Source organism: Balearica regulorum, chromosome 1, assembly GCF_011004875.1.
Source record: "Balearica regulorum gibbericeps isolate bBalReg1 chromosome 1, bBalReg1.pri, whole genome shotgun sequence".
Classification (NCBI taxonomy): Eukaryota; Metazoa; Chordata; class Aves; order Gruiformes; family Gruidae; genus Balearica; species Balearica regulorum.
This window is the reverse complement of record NC_046184.1, coordinates 93942119-93968724: the sequence shown is the minus strand read 5'-3', so window position 1 is coordinate 93968724 and position 26606 is coordinate 93942119. Positions and strand designations below refer to the sequence as shown.

Sequence of the window (26606 nt, the reverse complement as noted above, 5' to 3'; positions counted from 1 at the left end):
TCTGGGAAAGAGGAAGAAATCTAGCCCTTCTGCTGGATTAAAAGGGGAATAGAAAGAGACTGTAGGCTAATAAAAAGTACCAACAAGAGAGCATAATGATTATCTGGCTTGTCTTCCACGATGTGCTTCATCCTGGAAGAAAAGGCAGCGTGAACTTATTGCTAATCTTAGAATTAGGCTGAGGGTAGGCACTCTATGAACACTCCCCATTCCAGGCAGTTCTGCGATGATTCTTTTTGTTTAGGGAAAAGCCTTTTTGCTCCTGTTGTCATTTGGAGGCCTCCTCCACAGACCAGTCCTTAGCTTGATTAGGTCAGATAACGTCATTTAGTCTGCATGTTTACTTGGAAGTAGACCTGCTGTTTTGCTTGACTATGTTAATGAATCCACTGCAGCACAACTATTTGTACTGCAAAAATAGAAAAACATTTCTACTATAGTTGGTAAAACTGTCAGCGCACATCATCTAATCATGAGAGCAATTCCTAATTGCCTTCTGATTCTATTTATTTTCTTTTTCAGTGCATGTTGTGAAATACAGAGCAAGCAATACTCACTGTCTATTCTGAGACTTTAGGCAGAAACCCTTTCTCTGTTCAGTTGCAATCAGCATTTATAAAAGTTAACTTTCCATTAAGTTTCTTCTTTTCTGTAAGACTATTCTGTGATAACTGAGACACCTGGCATACCCTTCCCCATTCCAGAAAAGAAGATTAAAACCTTCTGCAGAATATATGAGTAATACTCATTTTGCTTCACTGAGATAAACTTTAGTTTTCAATCTAGCTATCTTCCTCTCTGGACGTAACAGCTTTCCCATAAATACCATCTTCATTCTTTTTAACTTCAATGTGTAATACAAAATGTTTGAACTCTATAGCTTACAAATACTCTCATTGAGCTTGTTGCCTTCGTCTTAATTTCAAAAAATTACTCAGTTAATGACTCATCCAAGGACACTCTTGAATTCAAGAAAAGGCATTGAATCCCATTTTCTGAAAACAGTGATTACTTCATATTGGCACTGGTATGACATTACTTGTTTAGACAGACTTAAATCAAGTTTTCTGTCATCTCTTCTTATTTTTGTAGTTTAGACATATTTTTTCAATCATCAGATTTAGACATCTTTTTTTAATGCACTGCTTCAGATAGAACTGTGGAAACAGAAAATGTAATTTGTTGAGCCATTTTTTTGAAACGGTTACATTGCTTGACTTTTAGCTGTGCACAAGGGGGTTCATCATATTAGGTATTCCTAAAACCAAAATTTTACTTAAGTAATGGAAAGGTCTGACAAATAATAACCAAAACAGTGATCAAGCTTACCTCCTTGTTTTCTTAAAGGCTGCAAATGTCAGGAACCAAGACCATTTTGCTGGTGCTCTGCTACTCCTGTTGTGTTGCCACAGAAACGTAGGGCAGTTTGTTTTGTGCACTGAGTAGCAAGCAGGTACTGAATGCGCCCGGTAGTGCTTTGTGCGTGTGTGCACGCACATGTTTGCACGCCCACTCATATGTGCTGTCTTTTCCAACTTGAATGAATTAGAAAGTTCAAATCACATATTGACTTGGGGCTGGCAGAAGGCAGAAAGATCGAATTCCTGCAAAGTTACCTATTCGTTCTCAATCTGGATGTACCTACAGCAATGAATATCTACTCTCTCTCCCATGCTTTCTAAAAAACATAAGTTCTCTAATGAGGCTTAATTAGGCAAATAAGGACTTTTGTGTGTTTTTTTCCTCCATTGTTCTCTCAGCTCTTGATGGCTATATAGGAAAAGGTCTTTGTTTCCAAAAAGAAAATGCTTAGAGAGAAAACATGGATATGTTTTACACAAACATATATTATCAGTGCTAATGGCTTTGGTCATTGCATTGGTCTCACTTGAACAATGATCTAAAGTAAAAGCCCTGTACTTACCTTTTTTTCCTCTTTTTTTCCCACCCTCTCATCTGAGAGACCCATTCCTGCAGGTCCATGAGTTTGTTTATAAAAGCCAGTGGTTGGTCTTTCCCTGTTCATGGGTGACTGTTGTGGGGAAGGACTTTCGAACATGGAAATTTTGAAATCTTCAGTATCGGCAGTAATTCCTTCCCGCTGACTTTCTGACATACTTTTAAACTTATTTTACAGTTTTATGTTACTCTGTATATGGTGTAAATAACTGAGTCTATTACAAGGTAAAGACAAAAAGATGCTGTGTAGAAGTCCCTTTTGAAACTATTGCAGTAAATCTGAAATTCACATGTGCATATATGTATATAATTGCTCAGATTGAATTGCTGTGGTTAAGAAGCTTGAAATTGTAGTTGAAGATTAGTTGAAGTTGCTCTGCATAATTGTCTTGCATAATTTACCCCAGCAGTTTTGATAGGTGCTTTTTGTATAGAAGAGTGCAAAGGAAGCCACAGTTGCACAGTTAAGGTAAAAATTGGGTCGGTTGGTCTGTGCATGCTCATTTACGTATACATCTCCTATGTTTACTAGGAGTGAGGATCTGAGAGTCCAGCAGCAATTAAGAGAGTTTTTTTCCTTTTTAACACTGAATCCCATTGCAGGTGTTTTATCTTTTTGTGTTGACAACAAATGGGTTTCCTTGTATTGAGAACAAAAAATTTGGGGGGAGGGGGGGGAAGGCCCTACAGCATGCTATCCTTTAATTAAGAACTCGAAAATAGTATCATTAGAAAAAAACTGGAAAGAAAGTAGTTTTCTAGAGGTTTTGTAGCTGTTGATAGGTGGTCTCTGTCCTCATAGCATAATACCTGCTTTATTCGTTGCGCTGTAGATCTAAATGCTCATTGCAAATATTCTGAAAAAATGAAATGAATGAAAATGAATGAAATGAATGAAAACATTCTCCTTTGCTGCAAAGCTGTGCTTGGTATTCTAGACAAGTTTGAGGAAGGGAAAAGGAAGGGGCTGGGGAGGTTGTGAATTTCTTTGCAAAGAGAGGAAAATTAGCAATATACTCAGTGCGTTTATTGGAAGAAGTTGTTATAAATTGGGACAGAGGTTTCCTGCTATAGAGAGACTATATCTTGGACAAGGCTGTGACTGAAGGGGAATCCTCTTCCGAAACATCTGTTATTAATTCCCTGTTCAGAGCATGGCTTGCACTTAATGATGCATCCCAGTGAGATGAAAAGAAAGTAGTGAGACTTTATAAATCCTATAAATACAGAAATAAAGATGTGCAAAATTAGTTTCATTCTAAACTGGCAGATTCCCTAAATGCACAATCCAAGTTAGTTGGGAGGTTTCCTCTGGAAATCTTAAAAATATAGGTCTTATTTCAAGTTAGTCAAGGTTTAAGCATTTAGAAACTGTACTTTCATCTTTGATACTTTTTTGTGCGAACTGCAGAATGCTTATACTTATTTGTGTTTGTTTGGAATTTTGTCACTACTGTACCTTTCAGCAGAGGTGAGATGTTGAGTATCCTCTATCCCATAACTGAATCATGAGGAAATATGAGGGGCTAGGCACTCAGCAGTCTGGAATTGGATCTCTCTTTACTAACCATTTTAGCATACTGATGTCGAGACTGGTTCACACAAGATGTCCTTGCAGCCTATTAGATAGTAGGACTGGAAATCAGATAAGAAAAGAGAGAGCAATGAAGAAGCTCAAGTAAGAGCTGTTACTTAAGCAAATTTCTCTTTACTGTAATTTTCCAGAGTATGAGGTGGTATCAACTGAAAATGGAGCAAGTGATGGTGAAAAGGAGAAATCGATTATCACTACAAATCAAACCCATTCTACTGTGGAAAACCTAAAACCTGACACAAGGTAATTAAATATTTAAAATCATTTTCTAAGTTAATACAACTAATTTAGACTGTCAGCTGTCTGCTACTTCAAATGAAAATGCATATGTGTGTAAGACCGAATTGGGTTTACTCCTGATAGGAAAAAGGTTTGCTTTGGTTTTGCTTTCTTTTAAGTTAACAGATAAGACACGTTGGAGGAATCTTTAGGAAATTTCCAAGAGTGTTTATGGTCCGTACAAACTGCAGAAAGATTTAACAGTCGAATGTGAGAAAATGTACTGCTTTCTGTCAAAAAACCCTCTTAAATTTAGCAGATAAAGAAGCAAAGTGAACACAGGAAATATTAACCTGATATGTGAGATCAAGATTTATATGTACAGTTGTCTGTCTCTGGGGTTTAAGGGTGCTCGGCACAACTGACGTAGGCTGCTTGCTTATTTAGATGGATGTTCATTGAAATACTGGAATGCAAGTTGGGCCGCAGTACGAAGCTTGACTATTCCATTGTAGCATGGAGAGGAAAGATACATTTTTCCTGTATATGCAGTTTTCTTTCAGCGTCTCAAAACAGCTGGCAAGTTAAAAACAAGTCAGTGAATTCCAGTTGATGGCAACGAGTCCAAATAATCATTATCATTCTTTTTTAAAAAACCTCATTAAAAATATTATTCTTTTTTGTGGTAAAATTCAGAGCGGAGAAGAAAACCACTAGTCCTTTGTGTTGCTTATTGATTGCATTAGAAAGTTAATGAATTACACGGTTTTTTTCCCTGTAAGACCATCCATTTAGGTTTGGTAACTGGATTTTTCTGTTTCAGATAAACTGCCTTTTTCTATTCTTATCCTTAAATTGGTAACACGGCACAAAATTTTGCATAGAACCCATCTTGAACCTTTATTTTTAGCCAATATGTGGTGTTGGTTCTTAGCTCATGTACTTGTGACCAGCAGCTCCTAGGAGGAGGAATGAGGAATTATTGCAGAAAGTGGAGGGGAAGGAAAAGAACTGGAAAAGAAAAAGAAAGAAAGAAAGAAAGAGAAAGAAAGAAAGAAAAAACGAAAAAGAAATTATGATACCCAAAAAGAGCTTCTTTGAGAGACTCCAAAACTCATAAGATGGGCTAGAATTGCTGTGTATTGCATCAGGAATCTCTCTGTTATTTCTTAAAGGCATGTTGCTTGTGAAAGGGTAAACTCTGCAGCTATATTGTTCTGTCTTGTTAAGGGGCAATTAGGATATGTTAGCAATACAACTGGAGACCAAGCATCAGTTTCCTCAATCAGCTGAGAAGTCTTAGAAGAGATAGTAAAACAATATGTTTCTGGAGTAGCAACTAAGAAAGGCAGTAGGTGGTGCTAACCTTGTCAGGCTATGCTGTTTGTGTTTTCATTTCAGTTCTGCTTTGAAATAGTACAGTTGCATCATTGAAAAGAACTGTGTGTTATTAATAAGATTCTCTTCCATTACACATTTGAACTCTTTGTGTCACATGTGATGACTGAAATGGGATGGATTCGGTTAAGTGTAGAAAAGACAGGGAAGAAAACAACAGTCCTTGATGCTTAGAGCAATGTCCAGATGGCATAAAGAGAAAAGCATTTTTAGACTGCTCTTTGTCCAGAAAGGAAGCAAGATAGAGGCAGGCAGACGCAGCTAGAACCATTGGAAAGGTCATGAAGGCAGGAGCTATGCAGAAGCAGATAAGGTGGTTTTTAACTTTAACTAGTAACAATTCTGTCAAGCCTGTGAGGGGACTTTCAGGTTTTGGTAAGCAAGAGCAGACCACAGACCATGGAGAAAAGCTGTCTTTTGAAGCATGGATTTGAAGCCAGATATGAGATCAGTACTGACTGGTGGAGGCTGACTTAAGACGTAAAGGCATAACTTTTCCCTGATGGGGTGGTGGCTATTATGCGCCCCCCCAACCTCAAACGGGAAAGGCGGTGAGATGTTTTCTGCATTCAAGAGGCCATTGCCCAAAACTGAAAACCTTTGATGTAAATTGCAGCAGTGCATGTCCATTGACTCCCACAGGATTTAAAGGGTGTAAGGTCCTTCTCAGAGTGGCTCTGTTTGATTAAAATCCCGTTTCAAAATGTACGTTTCCTAATTTTGAGGAGGCCTTGCAGGCTCTGGCAGAAGCACAAGAAATAGTTGCTGTTACCATTTGAATCCAGGCTTCTTGGCACATTAAATTCAGGGAAAATAAGAAAGTGATTAAGACAGCTGGCATCATGTAGACAGTATCAGTGTTGCAAGGAATGGCGTATGTCCATAATAAAAGTCTCCTGTCTGTCAGGAGCTGATTGCTCACTAGATGAAGAAAATGGGCCTGTGGACAAAACTGACTGAAAATAGGAAAAAGGGAGACAATGAAACACAGCTCAGTAAATTAATTAACAGAGTCCCTGAAATGTCTGCAAATTCATCAAGTAATACATTAAGACTGGGAAGCAGACCTTTCCATAACTACCCTTAAAGGAAAGACCTGTAGAAGAGGTGGAGCTGGAAAAGAAAGTTGGAAGAGGAAAAAGAAATCTCTCTCGCAAATGATGAACATTTACAAAACTACCAGCAAGTATATTGAAAGAGAGATGCTGAGTAGCAGAAGATAGATTAACTGGGGAAGAACCTCTTGGCCTTGAAACGCTTTGGAGAAGCTGACAAGCTGAATTGAGAGTCTGTTTTTTCCAGCTTTCCTGAAGCCATCAGTGAGGCTGCGTAAATCCCATATACTGCTCTGAAGGTTCAGTGCATCCAGAGCTGAAGACAGTTCAGGACAGATCTAAACCAGAGAGACCTAGACAAAGACTTTCCGAAAGGAATAAAAATGCTTGTGAATGTGGTATCTCAGTTTCCATGCAAGATAGTTGAAGCCTCTAATTCTTGATTCAATGATCTTGAGGAGCAGTACATTACAAAGATGGTCTGCTGTCGCATTGCCAAGGTCTATCACCCAGGTGAGGTAGATCAGGTAGGATATATTAGTGCCCGACCCAGAAGCTAAAGAGTTAATTGCCCACATCCAGCAGGAGGGAAGCAAGACAAACAACTCTTCAGTGTGAAGCGGGCAGAAAAAGCAGCAGGGAAAAACTGGGTGCATCTGAGCCTGCCAGATCATGCCGTTTGTTTGCTTTTCTCTTTCACATTCTTCTTTCAAATAGGTCATACTGCTACACCTCTGGGAAACTCTGCAGTAAGCCAGACACCCGTCTTCCTTTGAGCTGGCCTTTTGACAAGGCAGCTTTTAAAGATTAGGAGCTAATGGCCAGACTTTGGATATTTAAGAAATTTGGACAGTGTGAGGGAGGCAGCACTGAGAGACTCTTACAGTCTGTCATGAAAAATTGCATATGTGACTGCGACTGTCAGTAAGTACAAACATAGAAGTTAAATGGGATACAAATTTCTCTGAATCAGAGGATTACCATGTAGTATTCTATGTGTCCATTTAGCTGTCTGAAAGTGACTAGATCCAGAAAAAATGCACTGGCTGAAAAAGAAAAGGAATTCTGACTTTCAGTACAGTTATCAGGTATTTGATTTTAGCAGACTCATACCATGCTTTTATGGAAATGAAAATGGACTTTCGTAGGTGTGCAACAACTTGCAAGGGTTACTTTTAAACAAATAAAGTTGTATATATTATGGCAGTTTGTTATATCTCTTGTTTGTTTTGTAATATATATGCCAGCGTTATGTGTCCTTGGTGACCTGATTGCAAGACATCTGGACTCTGGGATAAGAATAAAATAGTGATTTGAAAATCTGCCTGAGGACAGAGACCCTTTAGATATATGTGGGGCATAGTCAGCTGCTTTTCAACATGATCACTTGATTTTTAAAAAAAATAAAAATTCTAAAGGCTCCTGTACAATGTGATTTTGTTGGAGCACTAAGATCTGGATGGTTTTTGCCCAAGCAAAGGCACGTTGTATCCATGCCATTCTCTGACAATAAGGCATGTCTGGCAGTTGACAACATCAAATTCGTTTAAAGGATTTTTCCTTATAGGACAAGTACGTTGGCCTCCCTTTCACCTGGAGAATTGCCAAATATGGTGCTTGCAGCATTTCACTATTGCATCTTAGAAAACTTCTGATAGTTTAAGTAACCTGGAAAGTTCAAATCTTGATATCCATTATTTGGTTGGTCAGAGTTCTTGAAACTGCTACTGTTCCTGGCACTGAGCTGGGGTCTGGGTCCAATCCAGAATTCTATTTAATTTTGTCAGATATTTTGCTTTCGATCGTAACTTTTACCTGAAATCTCTCAAAGCACGTAGTATGTTTACGCTACATGAGCTAGATAATATATATCCTTCTCATGCAGATAGTTAAGCGGATATAACTAGTGCATGAAGAGGAAAACTTTCTCTTGTTTTATGAATCTCTCCTGCTTAAACGTTTCTATTATAGATGTGCTTCAGTGATCTAATAATCACATATACACAGCTGTTGATTACAAGTTTGTACAGCAGTTAGCTTTTGTTACCCTTTACGTTATCTCCAAGAATTTTAGATGTGATCCTGGTCACGTTTCACTCGGCCCTCTTCTCAGTATCACACTTAAACACACACCAAATTTTCTGCAGTTTTTGCCATCTTTATCCTTCAATTAGTTCTTCACTTGTTAAATGAGTTAAATAGCCAAATTCCATTCATCCTTCTTTTTTTTCTAGTTAGTCTGAACCAAGTACTGAGCTACTCAGTTTTCACTCTGTTGTTCAAGCAGTGAGTGTCTGTAACTACTGTGCGTGTTGATGGATCCTGAGCAACCTAATGTAGCTTTTAAGTTGACCCTGTCATGAAAAGGGGCCTGGACCAGATGACCTTCATAGGTCCCTTCCAACCTCAATTATTGTATGATTATATCTTAGGAGTAGTTTCTGGTCTTGTAAATCTCAACTTTGCCTGTTTTCTTTAATGTAGGCCGAGGTGGGTTTGTATGCTAATGCAAATGTCATTCATTTCTTAGCGATGAAAAATGAAAGGGATGCACTGCTATGAGCTAATCTGTCAATTCAATTTTGCATCCTCCACATGATAATTCTGCACTTTTTATACTGAGAAAACAGTCACAGGTTTTTTTGAGAAATTTACCACTATGCTTGTTTTGGCTGGGATAGAGTTAATTTTCTTCATAGTAGCTAGTACGGGGCTATGATTTAGATTTGTGCTGAAAACAGTGTTGATAATACAGAGATGTTTTCGTTACTGCTGAGCAGTGCTTACACAGAGCCAGGGCCTCTTCTGCTTCTCACATCACCCCACCAGCGAGTAGGCTGGGGGTGCACAAGCATTTGGGAGGGGACGCAGCTGAGACAGCTGACCCCAACTGACCAAAGGGATATTCCATACCATATGACATCATGCTCAGCATATAAAGCTGGGGGAAGGAGGAAGGGGGGGATGTTTAGGGTGATGGCATTTGCCTTCCCAAGTAACGGTTAGGTGTGATGGAGCCCTGCTTTCCTGGGGATGGCTGAACACCTGCCTGCCCATGGGAAGTGGGGAATGAATTCCTTGGTTTGCTTTGTTTGCGTGCGTGCCTTTTGCTTTACTTGTTAAGCTGTCTATGTCAGCCCATGAGTTTTCTCACTTGTACTCTTCTGAGGGGGGGAGAGGAGAGTGAGTGAGGAGCTGTGTGGTGCTTAGTTGCCAGCTGCGGTTAAACCACGACAACCATTTATTCCACTTGGAAAACAGTCAAAGCCAAACTGTAAGACTGATCTTTTTGGTCAAAGCAACTACAGTCTAGCTTCCAAGTAGTCATTTAAAGAGTGAGACCTGTAATATTCCATCTAACTTGTCACACAGGTACCTTGGGTTTGAGTTTACTTACAAGGCTGCTCACACTGGAACTCCTAGTTTCATTAGCATTCCCAGGACTCTGTACTCTTTACCTATTCTTAGTTTTACATTAAAAACTTCCCTTGAAAAGAAAGTATTCCTATGATAATAGTCAAGCAAGATCTCCCATGTGCAAGTCAAGGTAAGGTCATTATTCACAATTTTCAGTATTTCCCTCCTTGAGGTGCTTGTTTGTAATAAACCTTGAGAGATCTGAGATAGAAACGGGTTTGCTGTGGTTTTTGTTTTCTTCATTCTGTCTCCTGTGTAGTAATGATGGTGCTCATATGCCTCTTTTTTGTTAAAAATCAGTTTCACTGACCTGCAGTTTTTTCATGGACCTTTCCTAGCCTAGAATATTAAATACAGATGTTGTTGGGTTTTTTGCTTCCAATTCTATTTTTCCATTTCCAGAAGAATTTTAGGGTTTGGGGTTTTTTGCTAGTTTTGGAGTTTTCTAACTCCTTAAAATTGATTTATTTATTTAAGTCTTCCAGTCATCTGATATAGTATCATTTTGATTTTTTTCTGCTATTTCTGCTGGTTTCTTTGCCAAAATATGTAGTTCTTATTTCTGTATCCCTGCCCTATCTTGAAATATTTTTTTTTAAATTAGGTGTACATTTCTTCTTTCATTCTGGTCATTTGTTTAAGGGCAGTTAAGTTCATAGAACATGCCACTAGTGTCCAGGAAACTTTGCTGCACTAATTTCTATACTAAGCCTTCAAAAAAGAGTATGAATGTTGTTGAAAACAGTTCTCATGCATGTTTGTGTTGGCAGTAATTTGAAGGTAATAAAGAAAAATATTAAGACTGCAGTCAGAGATGTGCCAACTAGCTCTGTGGAAATTCAGGTAGCCATTAAACTAGAGGCTGTGTCCCACCAGCTTGCTGGTGTAGATTTTTAATAGGAAAAAAGTATTAATAAGAAGCAAAAAACTTGTGATGCTGGCATTCTACAGCTTTGTAAAACTTCCCTTTAGGTACTGATCCTTTGCCTGGTTAAGCAGTTTGGTGATTTCAGATATACTTTTTTCCTTTTTAAATACATTTTGAGTGGTCTCTTTTGGACTTTTGCATTAGATTGTGTCCCAAGGGAAAATCTATTTCCAGCCATGAGGTTTCTTGAGCAATATAAATAACAGGAAATGTTAAACACACACACCCCAGGGGAAAAAAAAACCAAAACCCAACCAACCCAAACAAACAAAACCAAACCAAACAAACAAACAAAAAACCACAGAAAACCCAAATCCAAGCCCCCCCAAAAAAACCCCAACCCAACCAACGAACCAAAACTGTAAATGTGAAATGTGTAGGATATATACATGTAAAACTGGTTTTATAATGTGTATAGATGGTTTCCTTCAAAAGTTTTTTCATTTATCTCACAAAAGGTATGAAACAAAAAAAGAGAATGTTACTATAATTTACTCATAGGCCATACCAAGTAAGTCTTTAAACCTCTACTGAATATGCTTGTTGTGCACTTAATAGACAATTCATACCTACCTGGTCCTGTTCTTATTACCATTATCTTGTATTGGTTTGTATTGCAGTTAACACCCAAAAAGGGCTAATCACATACAAGAAAAAAAAATCTGCCAATGCAGAGATCTTAACTTTGGGTAGTGGCAAGGGTTAAGAGATGAGAACTACAGTGAAAGTTGTAATGCAGAAAAGTGCAGAAATTGGGAGAAAAATGTTTTCTGTAGTCTTCAATAGAAAAGTAACAGATTTTTCTACTAAATACTGTTGATACGAGGGTTCATGGGTAAGCATTTCCCATTTCTCTCAGCCCTTCTTCCAACTTGATTAGGAGAAAGACTCCTCAAACAAGCCTAGCACTTCTTCTTTCTTTCTTTTTTTGTTCCTTTCTCTTAAACCTGGTTTTATTTGCTTTGTCTGATCACAGTGCTATCCAAGCACGCTCTGCAGAGACAGAGAAACTCTATGCATTTAGACAGTCCTGCATGATTGTCATCCAACCACCAGCATCTCCCCAGCAATTGACCTGAAGTCCCAGGACTCTACTCAGCTGCTCCAGTCCTCCTATTATGGTGAAAATCTCTCTTCGCCTATTTTCAGTTCTGCAGTCTTCAATCTTCTCCTTTTGCATGATTTGAAAAATGCAGAAGCGTCTGTGTCTGCCAAAGTTCCATGTGGAATAGCGATTTCCTATGGTGGAAAAATATTCTCTGCACAGTAATTACTGTAAGTCAAGTCCATTTAATCTGCACAAGGACTTGTATCATCTTTTGCAGTTTGGGAAGTCTAGTCTCCAAAGTTTCTAGGAGAGCAATCTTAGAGATGTTAGAGGTGTGACACATTAGATTGCTGCGTATATTGGGTAGCAGAGTTTTTGGCATATAAACTCTAGTTTCTCATGAGTAAGTCTAGCTAAGAAGTAGACATGGGATAATCATTATATAGCTTTCCTATTTCCTTTTATTAACTTTGCCCTACATACTTTCTTGAACCTCTAAGCAGGTTTTTCCTCTCCCCTGTGGTTTCTATAGAAGTGCGTAAGATTGCAGCAGGTACCCTTTTTTCACCATTTTATTTTTCGGATCTTTCTCCTGACACACAAAAAGGGAGACTTTAAATGGTTTTCTATGAAGACAGCCACACTGCGGCTTTAAAATTACAGTTACGTCTGTAAACTCTATCAAATTGTGAGTTCAGTCTAACTTCTCCTTTTCAGTTTTCAGTCAGCTAGTTACTTCTCTTCATCTCCAAAAATGGTTGGTGGTTGTTGTTGTACTGTTGCAGCAACTGCTATTCTTTCAGAACTGAATCTAGCCAGAGGAAAGGAGTCTATGATGCTTGGGCATCTGTGAAAACATCTACCACAAAACTGTAGAACTGTATGTATTTTAGTTTAAAAAATTTGCTCTTTATCAATAGGAGACTCCCCTAACTGATGAGCTAAACATTGGACATTTCTTTATTACTTTCCTTTTCTCCAATTTTGTTTATATATTTACGAGCTGAAATCTCTATGTGTAGATTTTAGTTCTTTATTTCAATCTTGCCATAATTTTCCCAACTATGGTTTGATCTTTTGCAGAGATCCTAGTGGTCCTTAGACCACAATTTGGAAAACACTGCTTGGAAAATATTTAGTCTTCAGTTCTTGTTTTGGTCTTTAGAGAATTGATGGGTCCAAGTTCATAGATTTAAGTTTTTTGGGAACAGGACTGTTCCCATGAAGAGTGCTGCCTCATGCAACTCAACGTAGGGCATATCAGCTCTTGAGGACAATACATTTGTACAAAAATCAGCAAAATGCTTACATGTGCTTCAAAATCCTCCACTGTCTTGTCCAGCTTGTCATTTCCTCCCTGACAGAGGCATGTAAATCCAGCTTGCAAAATCTCTGAAACCCTTACATATTCAGGTGAGATCCAGATATGCTGACTGTAGATCTTTATCTTTAGTTCACAGTTGTCTGCATCATTACCTCCTGAGTCCCTGCGGCTGCCCAGTCCAGTTCCATAAGAGCATTTCACCTGCTCAGTGTTTATCCTTTCCTTGTAGCCAATCCTATGGAATCAAAAAACTCTAGGTTGGGAATCCTAGGCAGTGCTCTTCATATTTCCCTTTTGATTTCATACAAAGGGACATAAACATTATTATCATCCATAAGGTCAAACCATAAACTCCCAGTAAAGCAATAGAACATGCCATGCTGAGCTAGCAGTGATCAAAATCACAGTAATAGCTCTAGATAAGGTGTTCCTGCTGTGAAGGAAGCAGGAAAGCTTCTTTGGAGTCTTTTATCTCCAGGCATGCATGAATTCGTACATTGTCCAAAATGCCTCTTCCAGCTATTACTTGAAAACACCCATTGTATTAGCAAATCTTCATTTATGCTTCAGTGATCCTTCAGAAGGAATCCCTGACTGCTCTGCTGCAGTTCTCTGGATAACGACCTTTCCTACCAGATGAGGATACTTCTTGACCAAAAAAGTTACTGTACCAATATGAATATTAACTGCTCAGATCCGATTTTTAAAAGCATGTATTTGTTTAAACAATTTGAAGTTGATCATGAAGATTTTGTGTCTAGAACTTATTCATTTCTTACTTATTTAATGTCCCCCTCCTACAGGAGGGTAAGATGAGTTGCTCAAAATGGTCTTGCAGCACGTCTGAATAAATGTTAAGATTATTCCAAATAGACTTTTTAAAGCTCAAAACAGGCCCATGTTTCACTTAGAAATGTCCACAAATTATCCGCGATGCATCTGTTCAGCATACCAATCTTTATAATTATTTCCCTTAAAAAAGAAAAGAAAACCCTAGAAATAAAGCAATTGCTTATGTAAGCAATTTCAAAGTTAAATATTGTCTTAGAAGTACTGAGGATGGAAAAAAGTTGCTTGGTACTGCATGATTGGTCTACTGAGGTTAATTAGCGAGCGGTTCAGGTTTTGCAGGAGCCAAGAAGCAATGAGAGGTAATCCAAAGTTTGGATTGAATTATTCTGTCTCTTGTAGGGACTTGCAAATGGAGTTTACAAATTTCCAACCATGCAGAGAGTGGTATGATTTTTTCTCTTTAGAAAATTGCTGTTTGGAAACAATTTCAGCAGTACATTACAATGCTGTATTATAGTCATGAGCTACCCAAGTTATCATTGCTAAGTGATCCTTCACAAGTCGAGAGCTGCATGTTTAATTGCCTACTTCTGGGATTCTCTTTTTGCTCTGTGTTTAGTCTCTAAGTTAGGGCCCATTTTCCAGGCCTACAGTCCTCTTGACTTGGGTCCTATGGATCTCTTTCACAGATGAAAAAACGCTCAGTGAGATTGAGAGAGATTCGCCATGTATACACTCAAAGCATACAAAAAGTCTCTGTAGGTGGCATGCGTGGGACAGATTCTTGCTCATGGGGAAGGCATGAAGAGGGTGCTGTTGACTGGGCGTATAGATGCTACTCAGCAGGGTGCTTTGGCATGGAGGGCACGCAGGTCCTACAGGGAGCCATTGCTGAGCAGTGAGAAATTCCCAGGTGCTGCCCGCCTGGAGCCAGGAAGGCTGCGAAGCAGCTTGCTGGGATAGTCTGTGCCAGGAGGAAGGAAATACAGAACCTGTTCATAGCTCTGCCCTTGATTTAAGATCTTAGCTGTATCCAGTGTCCGCCCCTGTAACTCCCCTTCCTGCCTCATCTGTGTGGTATCTTCTGTGTAACATTTTTAGGTTTGTAACTGTCTTTCAGTAGCTGTTCACCTAGAGATTCTAAGTGAAACTGTAAGTTTCAGCTGAGCTGCAGAGTTAGAAAACACCTCATCTTGCCTGTCCATCACTGTTAATCAAGTATTGAGAGGTAGGAGAGGCTTAAGCAGAGGACCCTGGCTTGGATTTTTCTCTTCAATCTTGTTCCGTTTATCATAGCACCGTGTTTGGTTCCCAACACAGCTGTGATGAAAAGAAATCATGAGATAACTACAGTACAGACTGGTGTTGTGCGACATTACTACGAAAAGATAAGAGATGCTGCAGAGTATCTTTTCATTATTTCATATATTTACTATTAACATAGATTCATGCAATTGGATCTTTGTCTTGGCTGAGCTCCTGTCCTGGAAGACACGCCCTGTGTTTCACCAGTGGCCCTGTTGGTGGGCCTGAGAGGCACTGAATTGGAGATTTGTGTTCTTACAAATGAAAACTGTGTAAATAAATAGCAATGTGCTTTACTCGGTCTCTGCTTATCAGATTGCTTCTGACCTCACCTGAACTGCTCCCTTTGCCAGAACTGAAGATGCATGTGTGAGAGGAGACAGACTTAAATCAGTGATGCATTAAATCAGACATTAATAGCATATGTGCAAAGAATTATCAAAAGGACCAGTAAATTATGTGTTCAGAGAGGTCTTAACTGTGTAAGACAAAGAATGTCTCAGTGTTTTCAGAGCAAGAAACGACGCCTTTTTGTTCTTCTCCAGGAGGCGAGTAGCATGAAGGTGTGTGTTGGCACTTTGCTCGCTCCAGACTCTGAAAGAATGCTTGGTTTGCAAAATTTTAATCTCTTCTATTTTATTCCCCAGTTACGAATTCCACGTGAAACCTAGAAACCCTCTTGGGGAAGGTCCAAGTAGCAATGTTGTGACATTCAGTACTGAGTCGGGTAAGAACTTCCAAAGGTCCGACCATCTTTTACAGTGGCTTTAGCATCCGTGTTCGTCGGATATGTGAAAGGCTCTCTTGCTTCATTTTGCGCATTTGCTCTTGTTCTTTACTGTCTCCAAATTGGGTTTTTCCTACTGAGCATGTTACGGTAGTGCCTGGAAGGTCAGCCTGAGATCAGGGCTATATTGTGTCAGGATGCAAGATGGACAGACTGCAGGAGAGAAAAAAGAGGGCCACAGAGAGTTTGTCTGGTTTTCAGTACGAAGAAACTAACTTTATCCTTAGAGAAGGCTCAGTCATTTAAGATTAATATTCCTGACCTTTTTGTATCTATCAAACGCATTAATGACTTCTGGATGAGGAACATAAGGTTTTTCTTTGGGCTGCTGTGTTTATAGGCACTTTTGCTACCTGTTCAATAAGGCTGCTGTGTAACAGTGATGTATTTTGCCTGAAATAAGGATTGAGAAATAGCAGTTGGGAAAAGTCAATGTCCCACTGTGTCCTCTTCCATCCTGTTTACTGTGAAACTGTTGAAGAGGTGTATACAAACCTATTTTGACCATTGGTTGGTTCCCAAGTTAAGTCCTATCTGACTCAGAGTTGAGCATCAGGGAGTGCCTTTGCTTTCCCTATTGCAGTTCCCTGTGGGGCTAACTACAGTTGACTTTATACAAGCAAGATACTATCTTGTGTGTAGAAGTGTTTATTGCTTGATAGTACTCAAGGACCATATAAAACACCAAATGGATTTAGCCTTTTTAAAAGGACTTTCTCAATCTGTGTTTTGAGCCAGGTGTAATAATATATTCATCTAGTGCTGTCACTGATGGATGAGAGTTTTGGCTGAGCAAGGGATTAGTCAGGGAGGAGTTCAGACTATGCCACACATTTAAAAACCATGAATACACTCTTTGTAATCCTAGATTGTTAAAACTGAAAAAAATGTTTATGCCAAGTGCAGTTTTCATGAATGACAAGGCTTATGTTCTGTCTCCTATTTAGCTTGGACAAATTAAGTGGTCAGTTTTATTTTTTCTTAATTGCACACATCCATTTCTCGCTTTTGGGCTTTCATAGCCAAGTTTTGTGTGGCAAGTATTACAGAGGGGTCTTTTTGATTATTTAACTTTTGAAAGTGAAATTTTTAAAAAGATGCAGTAGAATTGGGTTTTGCTGGTTACAGGTTTAAACTCTTGGTTTTATTAGAACTGTGTTTGGTATTGTTCCATAAGTAAAATTTTTAAAAGTTCATTGATACTGTAGTTTCATGTAAGAAATTTATTTAATTTAATATAAAAGTGAACTTTGCTTCCAAAACTCTTTCTGTTTCACAAATTACAGCTTATGTCAACCATAGAAAATCACTTAGCAATGCTTTTCCATTGAAATATTGGGAAAGTTCATTTTACACTGTCTGATTGAATGTTTGTTTTCTTTCCCCAGCGGACCCAAGAGTGAGCGAGCCAATTTCAAGTAAGCCTTTTATGTATAGTATCGTATCTTCTGATCAAGATTTTTTTTCAGAAATGAGATAGCATAATTTTACGAGGGGGGTAGGGGGGATGTGCTGCACCAGTTAAATGAGTTATGGAATCAAACAGCATTCACACATGATTTCACTCCTTCTGCCCACACCCCTGGTAGGGAATTCATGCCAGGCTGCTTGTTTACCTGAGCAGAACGCAATCAACGTGATGATGTGCTCCCATGGCAGCTGGGATGGCTTCAAACCAGTGCACACAAATGAGCCAAGGACAGCCTCATATTTTCTCAGCCTTGTCATTAAAGCAAATGACAGCTCTGTAAGATGAGTAAGCTACTTCACACTTAAGTGAGTTAACAGAGCACAATCCGGAGGATACTATTTACCTGCTGTTGTCTTTTAGAAAAAATTTCTGCTTCTGAGGGCTTCATCCAGCGCTGCTTATAAGCCCCTTACGAGACATTGCTGTCTTCACTGGGAGGTGGACTGAGCTTTTGAAGAACAGCTGAGATTGCTCAAGCAAATTGGGCTGCTTTTTGCATTTGTAATGAACAATCACTTTGACAAACATTGAGACACCATTTCTTTCCGCAGTGTCTTCATGACACTTAATTTTTTTGTGTGTTTTTGTTAAATCACATACACTTTGCTGCAAGTTGACTGTCCTGGCTTGAACCCACTGAAAAACAGTGACTGTATCACACACTTTGTAAATGAGAGTTTTGCCAACACGCAGGCAGTGTTCCTGTAACAAGGTCCTAGAACAAGCTTGTTCCAAACTGGCACCACACACAGAGCAGAAGCGGTTCACTGCATCAGTCGTGTCTGCACCCTTTCGTGCTTCCTTGCAGTATCTTTCATGTTCAAAATGCAGGTGACTGGTGCCATGGTGCGTTCTGCTCCATCAAGGTTTCTAATTCTATTTATTGAAATATATGTGTTATACGTAATTTTGTCTGCGACGTCTTACTTCAGCCTCTTTCTTCCTCTCCTGCAGTGGGAAAGGATGCTATCTGGACTGAAATCCCATTCAATTCGGACACCTATTCAGAATGCAAAGGGAAACAATATGTAAAGAGGACTTGGTATAAGAAGTTTGTAGGTGTGCAGCTGTGTAATTCTTTGAGATACAAGATATACCTCAGTGATTCACTTACAGGTAAGAGACATTCAAATCCATGTTGTCCACATTATACGCTCCTTAGAGATGCCGTGGTTCCAGATCTAAGACGTTTAACAAGACGAGCTCTGCTGAAGTGTGATCAGGTATGTTTAATGTAGCCCATAGGCAAATTAATCATAAACAGTAATCTGCTTGTGCTCTGTAATCCTTGATGTGTTTGATACTGAATTTTCAGACTGAAGAGTTACTTCTCTGTGGTAGTTGTCTGATTTTAAGTTCCCGTTAGTATCCTGGGAGTCATACAGAAAATTGATAAAGGTCAGGTCTCAGCCAGTGAATAGCATATATTGTAAAGGTGCCAAATTTGTATTTAAAGGATAGTCTGGCATCGCTCTTAATTAGAGGATTACGACCTAATTTTAGACCAGGATTAGATTCAGTCATTCCCATCCCATTTGGTAAACATCTGGTTACTTCATTACTGTGAGGCTTATAAAGACATGACTTCAACTCTAGTCAACAGGTTTTACTCACCTGCTTTGACATTTTTGTTTTGGTTTCACATTCCCCATTTTTGCTTATAATCTCTCCCCCCCCCCCCCCCCCCCCTTTCTTTTTCTTATGTTTTATTACTAACAGCAGCCTCCTGGCCTTATCTTCTCAAGTTTCGTTCAGTGTCTTAAGGTCACTAGAACATGATGTATTTAAGACCTGAATCAAGTGACACGTGCTGTGTGTAAGCTCAGGAAACAGCTTGTAAAAGTGATTTTCAGTTAGTCGATAGTTAAGCAGAACTTTGTGTCTCATGTAGATTGTACAAGCTATACTTAGAAATACATTAACAATTTAGAATCCATCCCAAGCTCCTGGCTTTTTTCTGTATGAGGTCTTTTATCAGAGCTGCATGGACAACTCTGTCACAATGGCATTTACTCTTTGTGCTCTGTGCTCTATAAACAAGTGCCTATAGGAAACATCTTTTGAGGGCAAGTTAGGCAGTATCAGATTGAATTAACTGGGATAATCTGTGGCTGAAAGAATCAACTTTCATAACCCAAAGTTGCCCCATGTCAGAGCCCAGCACCTCACAGGAGCAGGGCCCTGGTCTCTGTACGTAGGAACACGAAAAGAAAAGAGCAGGAGAGCGTAGGGGAGCCTGTTCCAATGTAATTTTAAGCTGCCCGGCCTTGCACCTGGCACCATTCTTCCCTGAGCAGACAAGGAAGGAAAGCCCTGTCATTAATAAGTACAATACCTCATACGTAAATAATATCTTGGCAATTATGTGAATAAAAGAGAACGTTTTGAACAGAGGTATCATTCATTCAACTGTTGCTGTACGAACCAACTGTGATCAAATGACAAACAGAGCAATGAGGCATACTGTATCATAAAACCAGCCAGCAGAGGAAATAGCAGTGCTAATCTAGCAGGACTAGACTTCAGCCCTAAATCAAGTGAATTAACGCTGCAGTGAAAGCTACTTCATCTTAGAAGAAAAGTTTAATATATCAGGAGCCCATTTTCCTATTTTCATTAGATTGTTTTTGTTCTTGCTGGAAGGGTGGTGATTTAACTTGGCTGGAGAAAGACGATAGTAGCCACATTTTCTGTTCATTAGACTTGCTAAGCCTGGTTCTTGCACTTGAATTGTTACAACCAGCTCTGACCAGTTGTCACCATATTTGAAAGAATCGAAATATTTATGTAGAAGGAAAGCTGCTTTTGCCTCATTTCCTAAGTGAAACTCTCATGGCACAGGCCTCTCTCTCTGAGTGAGAAAGTTTCCAATGTGAAGCCAAACTCTGTTGTGGTGTGTTTCACCGTCACACCTCTCATCGTGCCCCCGAGGCCAGCGGAAGTGTGTCTGTTAGCACCAGTCAGCTGGGCAGCGTGTGCTGGTAGCGAAGGGCTGCGCTGAGGTCTGAGTTCCACCTTATGCTGAAAATACCTTCCAAAGCTTTGCAGTTTAATCAGCATCATGATCTTGAAATTTGAGGGCCTTTGTACAAATGCTGTTGTGTAAGGCAGCCGACAACTGTATCTTTATGTGCTGGTTTTTTAGCATGAATTTATACTTCTAGTGTTGCAGAATTTACAATGTAGAAAACAAAGATGGTATCTAATTTTCTTAAGACCACCCATAAGGGAACAGTGGCGAAAAAAATAATGTACTTTATGCTAGAGTTGCTATCCCCAAAAGAGAAAGATTAGTCTAGTCATTTGTTAGCTAAATGTTTTTAACTGTGTTGCTTTATTATGGAACGAATTGGGCAGTAAGACTTTAATAGTCACTGGGAATGCTGCTAATTTATATATAGCAATTGTTTCAATTATGCATAGGTAACACTGCGGGCCAGAAGGCAGTGAGTATGTGTGTATCTGAAAGTTACCATTCTTGTGTTAGCCGTAAAAATATCTGGTTTATTCTGTCTCTCATGAAGAAAAACTCATCTATGTTACACATACCAGGACTGTTCTATAAACCAGCATCTACTGCTGACCTCATTTAACAGTCCTCCAGAGCAGTCACTGTAGGCATTCCAGAAAAGCAGGCCACCTAAAAAAAAAAAATATTTATTGAGGGGAGGAAAAAAAATAAATTCTAAGTATGACCTTCAACAGCCATGGAAAAAAAATGCCGTTTTGGGCAGCCTGAATGTTCTTAATTTCAGACCAAAAAATTGCTGAGAGGAACTCCCTCTGACCAGCTCCCCTGTGGAAAAAACATGCCTGCAGCCAAAACTAGATAGTAATAAATAATTTTCTAAAGCTAAAGAACTGCCTGCACAGAGACCATCAACTGGAGGTGGGAATTTTTGGCAAAGTATTGATCAGATCACAAAAATACGAGAGAGTTTATTGGTAGGCTGCTCTTTTATTAATTGCACTTTAGGGAGCAGTATTATAAGCCACCTCACCGCCTCTCAAATGGCCAGACTGGCACAGATTCGAGGCTACAGGACACCCAACATCTAATGAGCAACCCGACTTTCTGCTTAGCTTATACCTCAGTACTGAGTCTGTTTCTAAATGCTCTCACCTTTCTTTCCAACCTCACAACTAAAGGTTGAACATATTAAGAGCAAGTGCTGTGACAGGAATTTAGAAAAAACGGTAAGTTTATCTGAAAATATTTCCTGCCAAGGCTTGGGAAGAGAAGGTAGCATCCTCCATCTTCTGAACAGAATTTTACTAATGTCTTGCAAATCAAATCAGTAAGTAAAAACATCATTGTCAGAACTCCTTTGCTGTGAGTCGTCTTGTTAACAGGATAAGCACAGCCCGTAACGTCAGCACACGCTGCATGGGACACTTGAGACCTCGCTTTCTACTCGGTTGCAATCAAGTGTCCTGTTAAGCAGTCCTACAAATATATATATGGGCACACTTCATGCTCTGGATAAGCAGTTACAATACCGAGGTCATCTGGTTGTTAAAGGATATCACTTGCACACGCATGTTGTAAAATATGCTGATTTATAAAACGGGCCTTGGCTGTGTTATGAGGTGGTCTATAAAAACATTTTTGAAGGTACCGGGGGCTTCCTGACAGGGAACCAAACATGCCTTCCATTCAAATCACTAGCAAAACTAACCTCATTTTTGATACAATCAGGATGAGGTTCTAGGTAATGACAGAATTTCACTTACTGTATGAAATGTCAGGAGGAGAAGAAATACTTTCAGGTATTGATTTTTGGCCAGCAACTGGGCACTTTTGTCTACAGCCATGAGCGCTGTACTTGGAGTATGCACGTAATGTTCAAGTTGTTACAGCTACGGATCCTGAGAGGAAAAGAATCGTAGCGTTCACCTTGGCTTCCCCATAGGGCACAGAGCACAGCCCACTGCCTCTGGTGGTTGTGCGAAATAGCCCTCGCTAAACTGGATATGGATTTTCAACTTTGCTGCTTCTTTGCTTTCAGGAAAATTTTACAACATAGGAGACCAGAGGGGCCATGGAGAAGATCACTGCCAATTTGTAGACTCATTCTTAGATGGAAGGACAGGACAGCAAGATGATCTACCAGTCAAAGACGGTAATTCCGCACTCCTGGCTCGGTAGCAAACCTTGGCAGTTCCTTTGTTTGTGTGTTTCTTTTTCCTGCCAGTGCATTCGGCGCCCACTGCTGGGGTGGGCGATGGAAAGGGACAACCGGCTTTGCGTGCAGAAGAGAGTCAAGACGTTTTTGAAGATGAGCAATGACTTATTAAAAGAAGATTATGACTTGGGTTCTGTTAGGTAGTCAACAGCCTCTCTCCTGTTTAAAACATTCCAACAGATTATTCACAGTTGGTATTACATATAAAAATCCAACCACAAATCTGAATTTGCAGAGAGGCATGAAGCGTTCTGTTCAAACTAGCAAGGCTGATTTAAAGTGCAGTAAATCATCAGTTGGGCATTAAACAGCTTTGTTTAGTGCTAATGAGAAACTAAAGTTATTACTGGAAAATATAATTCATGCTGCAGTAATTCTGTGTGCACTCATTTGAACCGGGTGCCTAGAATTCCAGTCTGGTCTAAGCGGGCATGGGGCTGGATGTCCTAAAGGCAGCTGTGACCTGCCTGGCTGCTTTTCACATGTTGCTGAGGCTCGAGCATAAGAAAAGGCTACTTCTGTGAGCTGAACTCCTGCCTTGCTCGTTTGCAGCAGTGCCGGTGTGCGGTATTCCTGTCCTTGTGGGGTAAGAACGTGGGCTGTGTTGATAGACGAATGCACGCTGAGTGGGTCATGGAGTATTTTGCTGAGAAAAATATCAAAATGGTTTTCAGTACAAAATCAGTGTGTTGGCCAAACCCTTCCTGTACGGGGTGCTTCAGTGATTAAAACGCCTTACGGAAGTACAGAAGCGCATTTGGGTAGGTGTGGGAGATTAAAGTGAAGTGCCTAAATCTTTCACAAGTTTTTCTGAAAACAAAGTAGGTGAATGATCTGAAAGGTGTTTGCTTATGTGATTTAATTTTTTTTTTTTTTAAGAGGGCTTTGCTTTTCCTTCCCAGTCAGTGTTGCCCGTTTGTAAAGGTATTTTGTTTGCATAAGGGATTGTCTGAATCCAATTTGGCATTGCCAGGACAGCAGATCTCTCAGTTGTATCAGATTCACTTTTTTTAAAAGCTTTTGTAAATAAAAGAAAACCCAAACCCTTCCTACATAAAAAGCTTGCTACCCCAGCCTAAAGAACATTTAAAACTAATTTATTTTCAGCAACTAGATTTAATGGATTCATGAGCTACATTCACTTTTGGAAAGAAAAAAAATACCAAAAAACCCCCAACAAAACAATCAAACAAAAAAAGCCCCCACCTCTTCTGTAGCTTGTATTTCTAGTACATGAACTGAAGAGAGGAAAGAACAGATTGTCTTTTGCTGCTCAGTTTGTCCCTGGCTGCAGCAAGTTGAGTTCTGTTCAAACCAGCATTCAGGACAGGTATGTGTAACCGGAAGGGCAGGGAGGGCATCGTGCCTTTGGCTTAGTTGCAGAACAGTATTTTGTGTGCATGCGTGTGCATGTGTGTGTGTGCGCGCGCACACACGCATGCTTTAGTCACACGTTTCTGATGAGCAGGTTGGATTCAGCACTAATTGCTCACTTTAATTTTTAACTTCACGTCAGTTGTTTGAATGGGAAGTATGTCTGTTGCCGTACCGAAGAGGTTTAAAGCAGGAGGTGTGATCTTTCACTTGAGGATGGGGAGAGCGTGAGAAATATCCCCAACTGTCACATTTTATTTAGGTTCACTGCAGTGTTGTTAAGGCTGCTGCAGCGGGGACTGTGTAATGGCTGTGGCGTTGCAAGGAGGAACAGCAGCCTGTTCAGCGAAGACCCCAGCAGCAGCCAGAGGGAGGAGGAGAGGGCCTTGGCCTCACCCTGCAGGCACCATCCATGAGCGCCTCAGGGGGAGGCAGGCTGCTTCGCCTCTCCTGCTCTGGGCTGCAGCAATCCAAGCATGTCCGCCTGTGAGTTGGGCAGAGAACTGGCAGCAGTTTCGGCAAACCTGTTTGTGGAGGATGGGTTGACAGCTTAGTGACTAGTTTGGCCGTGAATTGAATTGGATACAGACTTCCCAGGGAAACCAAAGGAAGGTGCTGCCTGTGGCCTTCCTGCAAACAAAACTCTCTTCTCTGTTCCAGGATTTTTCAGGGCGGTTCGTCAGGAACCTGTCAAATTTGGAAAAATCGGCGGGGAGACTCACATTAACTATGTTCGCTGGTACGAGTGTGGAACATCGATACCTGGGAAATGGTAGGCCGTGACGTGAACGTGGTGCAAAGGCCCAGCACTTACCAGCCCCACCCGACTGCCCAACACAGGCTCAAAGATGGAAATGTTTATGGTATGCCTGGCACTTAAATAAGTTTGCTGATGTGCAAAGGTTTATACAAGTCTAATGCCAATACTGCATTAATTGTGTAATAGCGTAGGCTGCTTACTGTAGTTATCCAGTTTTACAAATTTGTTTTTAGATTTAAAAAAAAAAAAATCCCCAAGAGGCTAGGGACATGTTGTAGGATAATGTATAGGGAAGCTGGCTCCCTATTCTTGAGGTATGGTTTATATGGTATTTTAAAAGATAACGGTGTGTATATTATTTATCACAATGTTGTAATAAATGTTTAAGGCAGAGTTATGGCAGAGTTGGTCATGGAATGCAATGTGCATTACTTTTTAAATATTCACTGGTCGTCTTGTAACGTAAGTGCCATAAGCTACCTGTCCAGATAGCTCTGTAATGCCTCCCTGGTCATAAATTATAGAACAGCCCCTACAATTTTTAATATCCTGCAACCAGTAAACTTGAAGCGCTTTCTCCTTACGCAGACAAACAATTTATATTCCTGCCAAAACGCTGAGGTCTGTTGCTATCCATGCAGCTTTCAACAATCAGGGTAGCAGGGGTTTTTTCCATGTTTGTTTTCAAATGCTTCAGCTCCAGCGAAAGAGGATGTTCAGCCCACGGCTGTGGTGTTCGAGCCGCTGCCCATCAGCTTGGCAGTGCTTGGCGGGTTTAGTTTCCTCCCGTTAAAGCAGAGGGGCACGTATCTACGTGGGAATAAAAAGTGAAACTGGCCTCCGCTGCTGTGGCTTTTCCTGAGAAACATAGTTTTCAGAGAATGAGACTTGGTGGTTCAAAAGCCAAATGTACGTACAGTGTGGGGGTATTTGGAAAGGTAAATGAAACAGGGAAAAAAAATAAGCTAGTTAGAACAGCATCATCAGATCTATTTTATTTAAAAGAAAAAATGATTTAAAACATTGTTCATTGGGGACAAAGGGGAAACAGTGATAACTGAACTTTAAAACCGCTTGACAAGAATTTTGATTAAAACCTCTCCCAAAGCTACTTGTTGTACTGCTTGAACATTTACGAACTAAATAAAGAGATGTAGGTTTTTTTAAAGGTGTTATTCATTACATACTAATGTATTGAAAAAATATGATCAGAACACCCATATATATATATAGTAGAAATAGTCATTTATAGAAAATGCCTTATAAAGTACATTGCAGGTACACTGTACTCCTAATAAAATATTTTTTAATCAAGTGTTTTTCTTAGTGTTTTACATGAAAAACAAATACTAGTTTCTGTGGCAAATGCTATTATTTCAGGAAGCAGGTTGTGGTGTGAGGAACCCCGGAGGTCTTAGGTGTGACGAGAGAGAACGAGCAGGAGCTGTGGCTGACTGGGCAGTGCAGCTGATGTGGGAACAGCCACAGCTGAGGATGCTGAAGGGAGGAATGTTTTCACTTGCTCTATTTCCTAATTTGTCTTTATGAGAGTTCAAGCAGCTTGCTCCAGTTTTTTTTTGTTTTTTTTAATTCCCTACTTAGTTTTATGTATTCCTAGAATCCGTAAGATGGAAAATATTAACTGGGAGAATGTTTTGCCCTCTGCTGTTATATGGTCTATTGAATTTGTTACAGCTCTTAATCTGCTTTTTCTTGGCTCAAAATCGAGTCCCTAGAACTGCATTCCCAGGTTTTTCTGGGTGGCAAAGAACCTGTGGAAAGTTGTTCCTTTTTAACAGGTTGTTTTTTGGGTTTTTTTTGAAACTAGGTATTTGGCTTAGATTTTCAAGTAATAAACCAATTTTCCCCCTGCCCTTGTGAAAGTAAAATGGGTAAGGGGCTCTAAGACTTTATGTATTGGTTCTTGCTCAGTTGTTAAAAGGGTTACTTGGCAATTAGTAACAGTAGCCAGTGCAAAACCATCAACTG

At 39.8% G+C, this 26606-nt stretch overlaps 1 protein-coding gene across 1 annotated transcript in view; it reads left to right on the top strand.

The window, feature by feature from the left end:
* Positions 1 to 25931, top strand: part of LOC104631546 (target of Nesh-SH3) — a 164967-nt gene extending 139036 nt beyond the window's left edge. Inside the window, 6 exon segments of the mRNA XM_075766839.1 lie at positions 3685 to 3796; positions 15687 to 15766; positions 17215 to 17244; positions 18252 to 18413; positions 22307 to 22420; positions 24518 to 25931. Coding sequence (XP_075622954.1) covers positions 3685 to 3796; positions 15687 to 15766; positions 17215 to 17244; positions 18252 to 18413; positions 22307 to 22420; positions 24518 to 24633 — 614 coding nt within the window. The 3' untranslated portion in view covers positions 24634 to 25931.
* Positions 25932 to 26606: the final 675 nt, after the last annotated feature.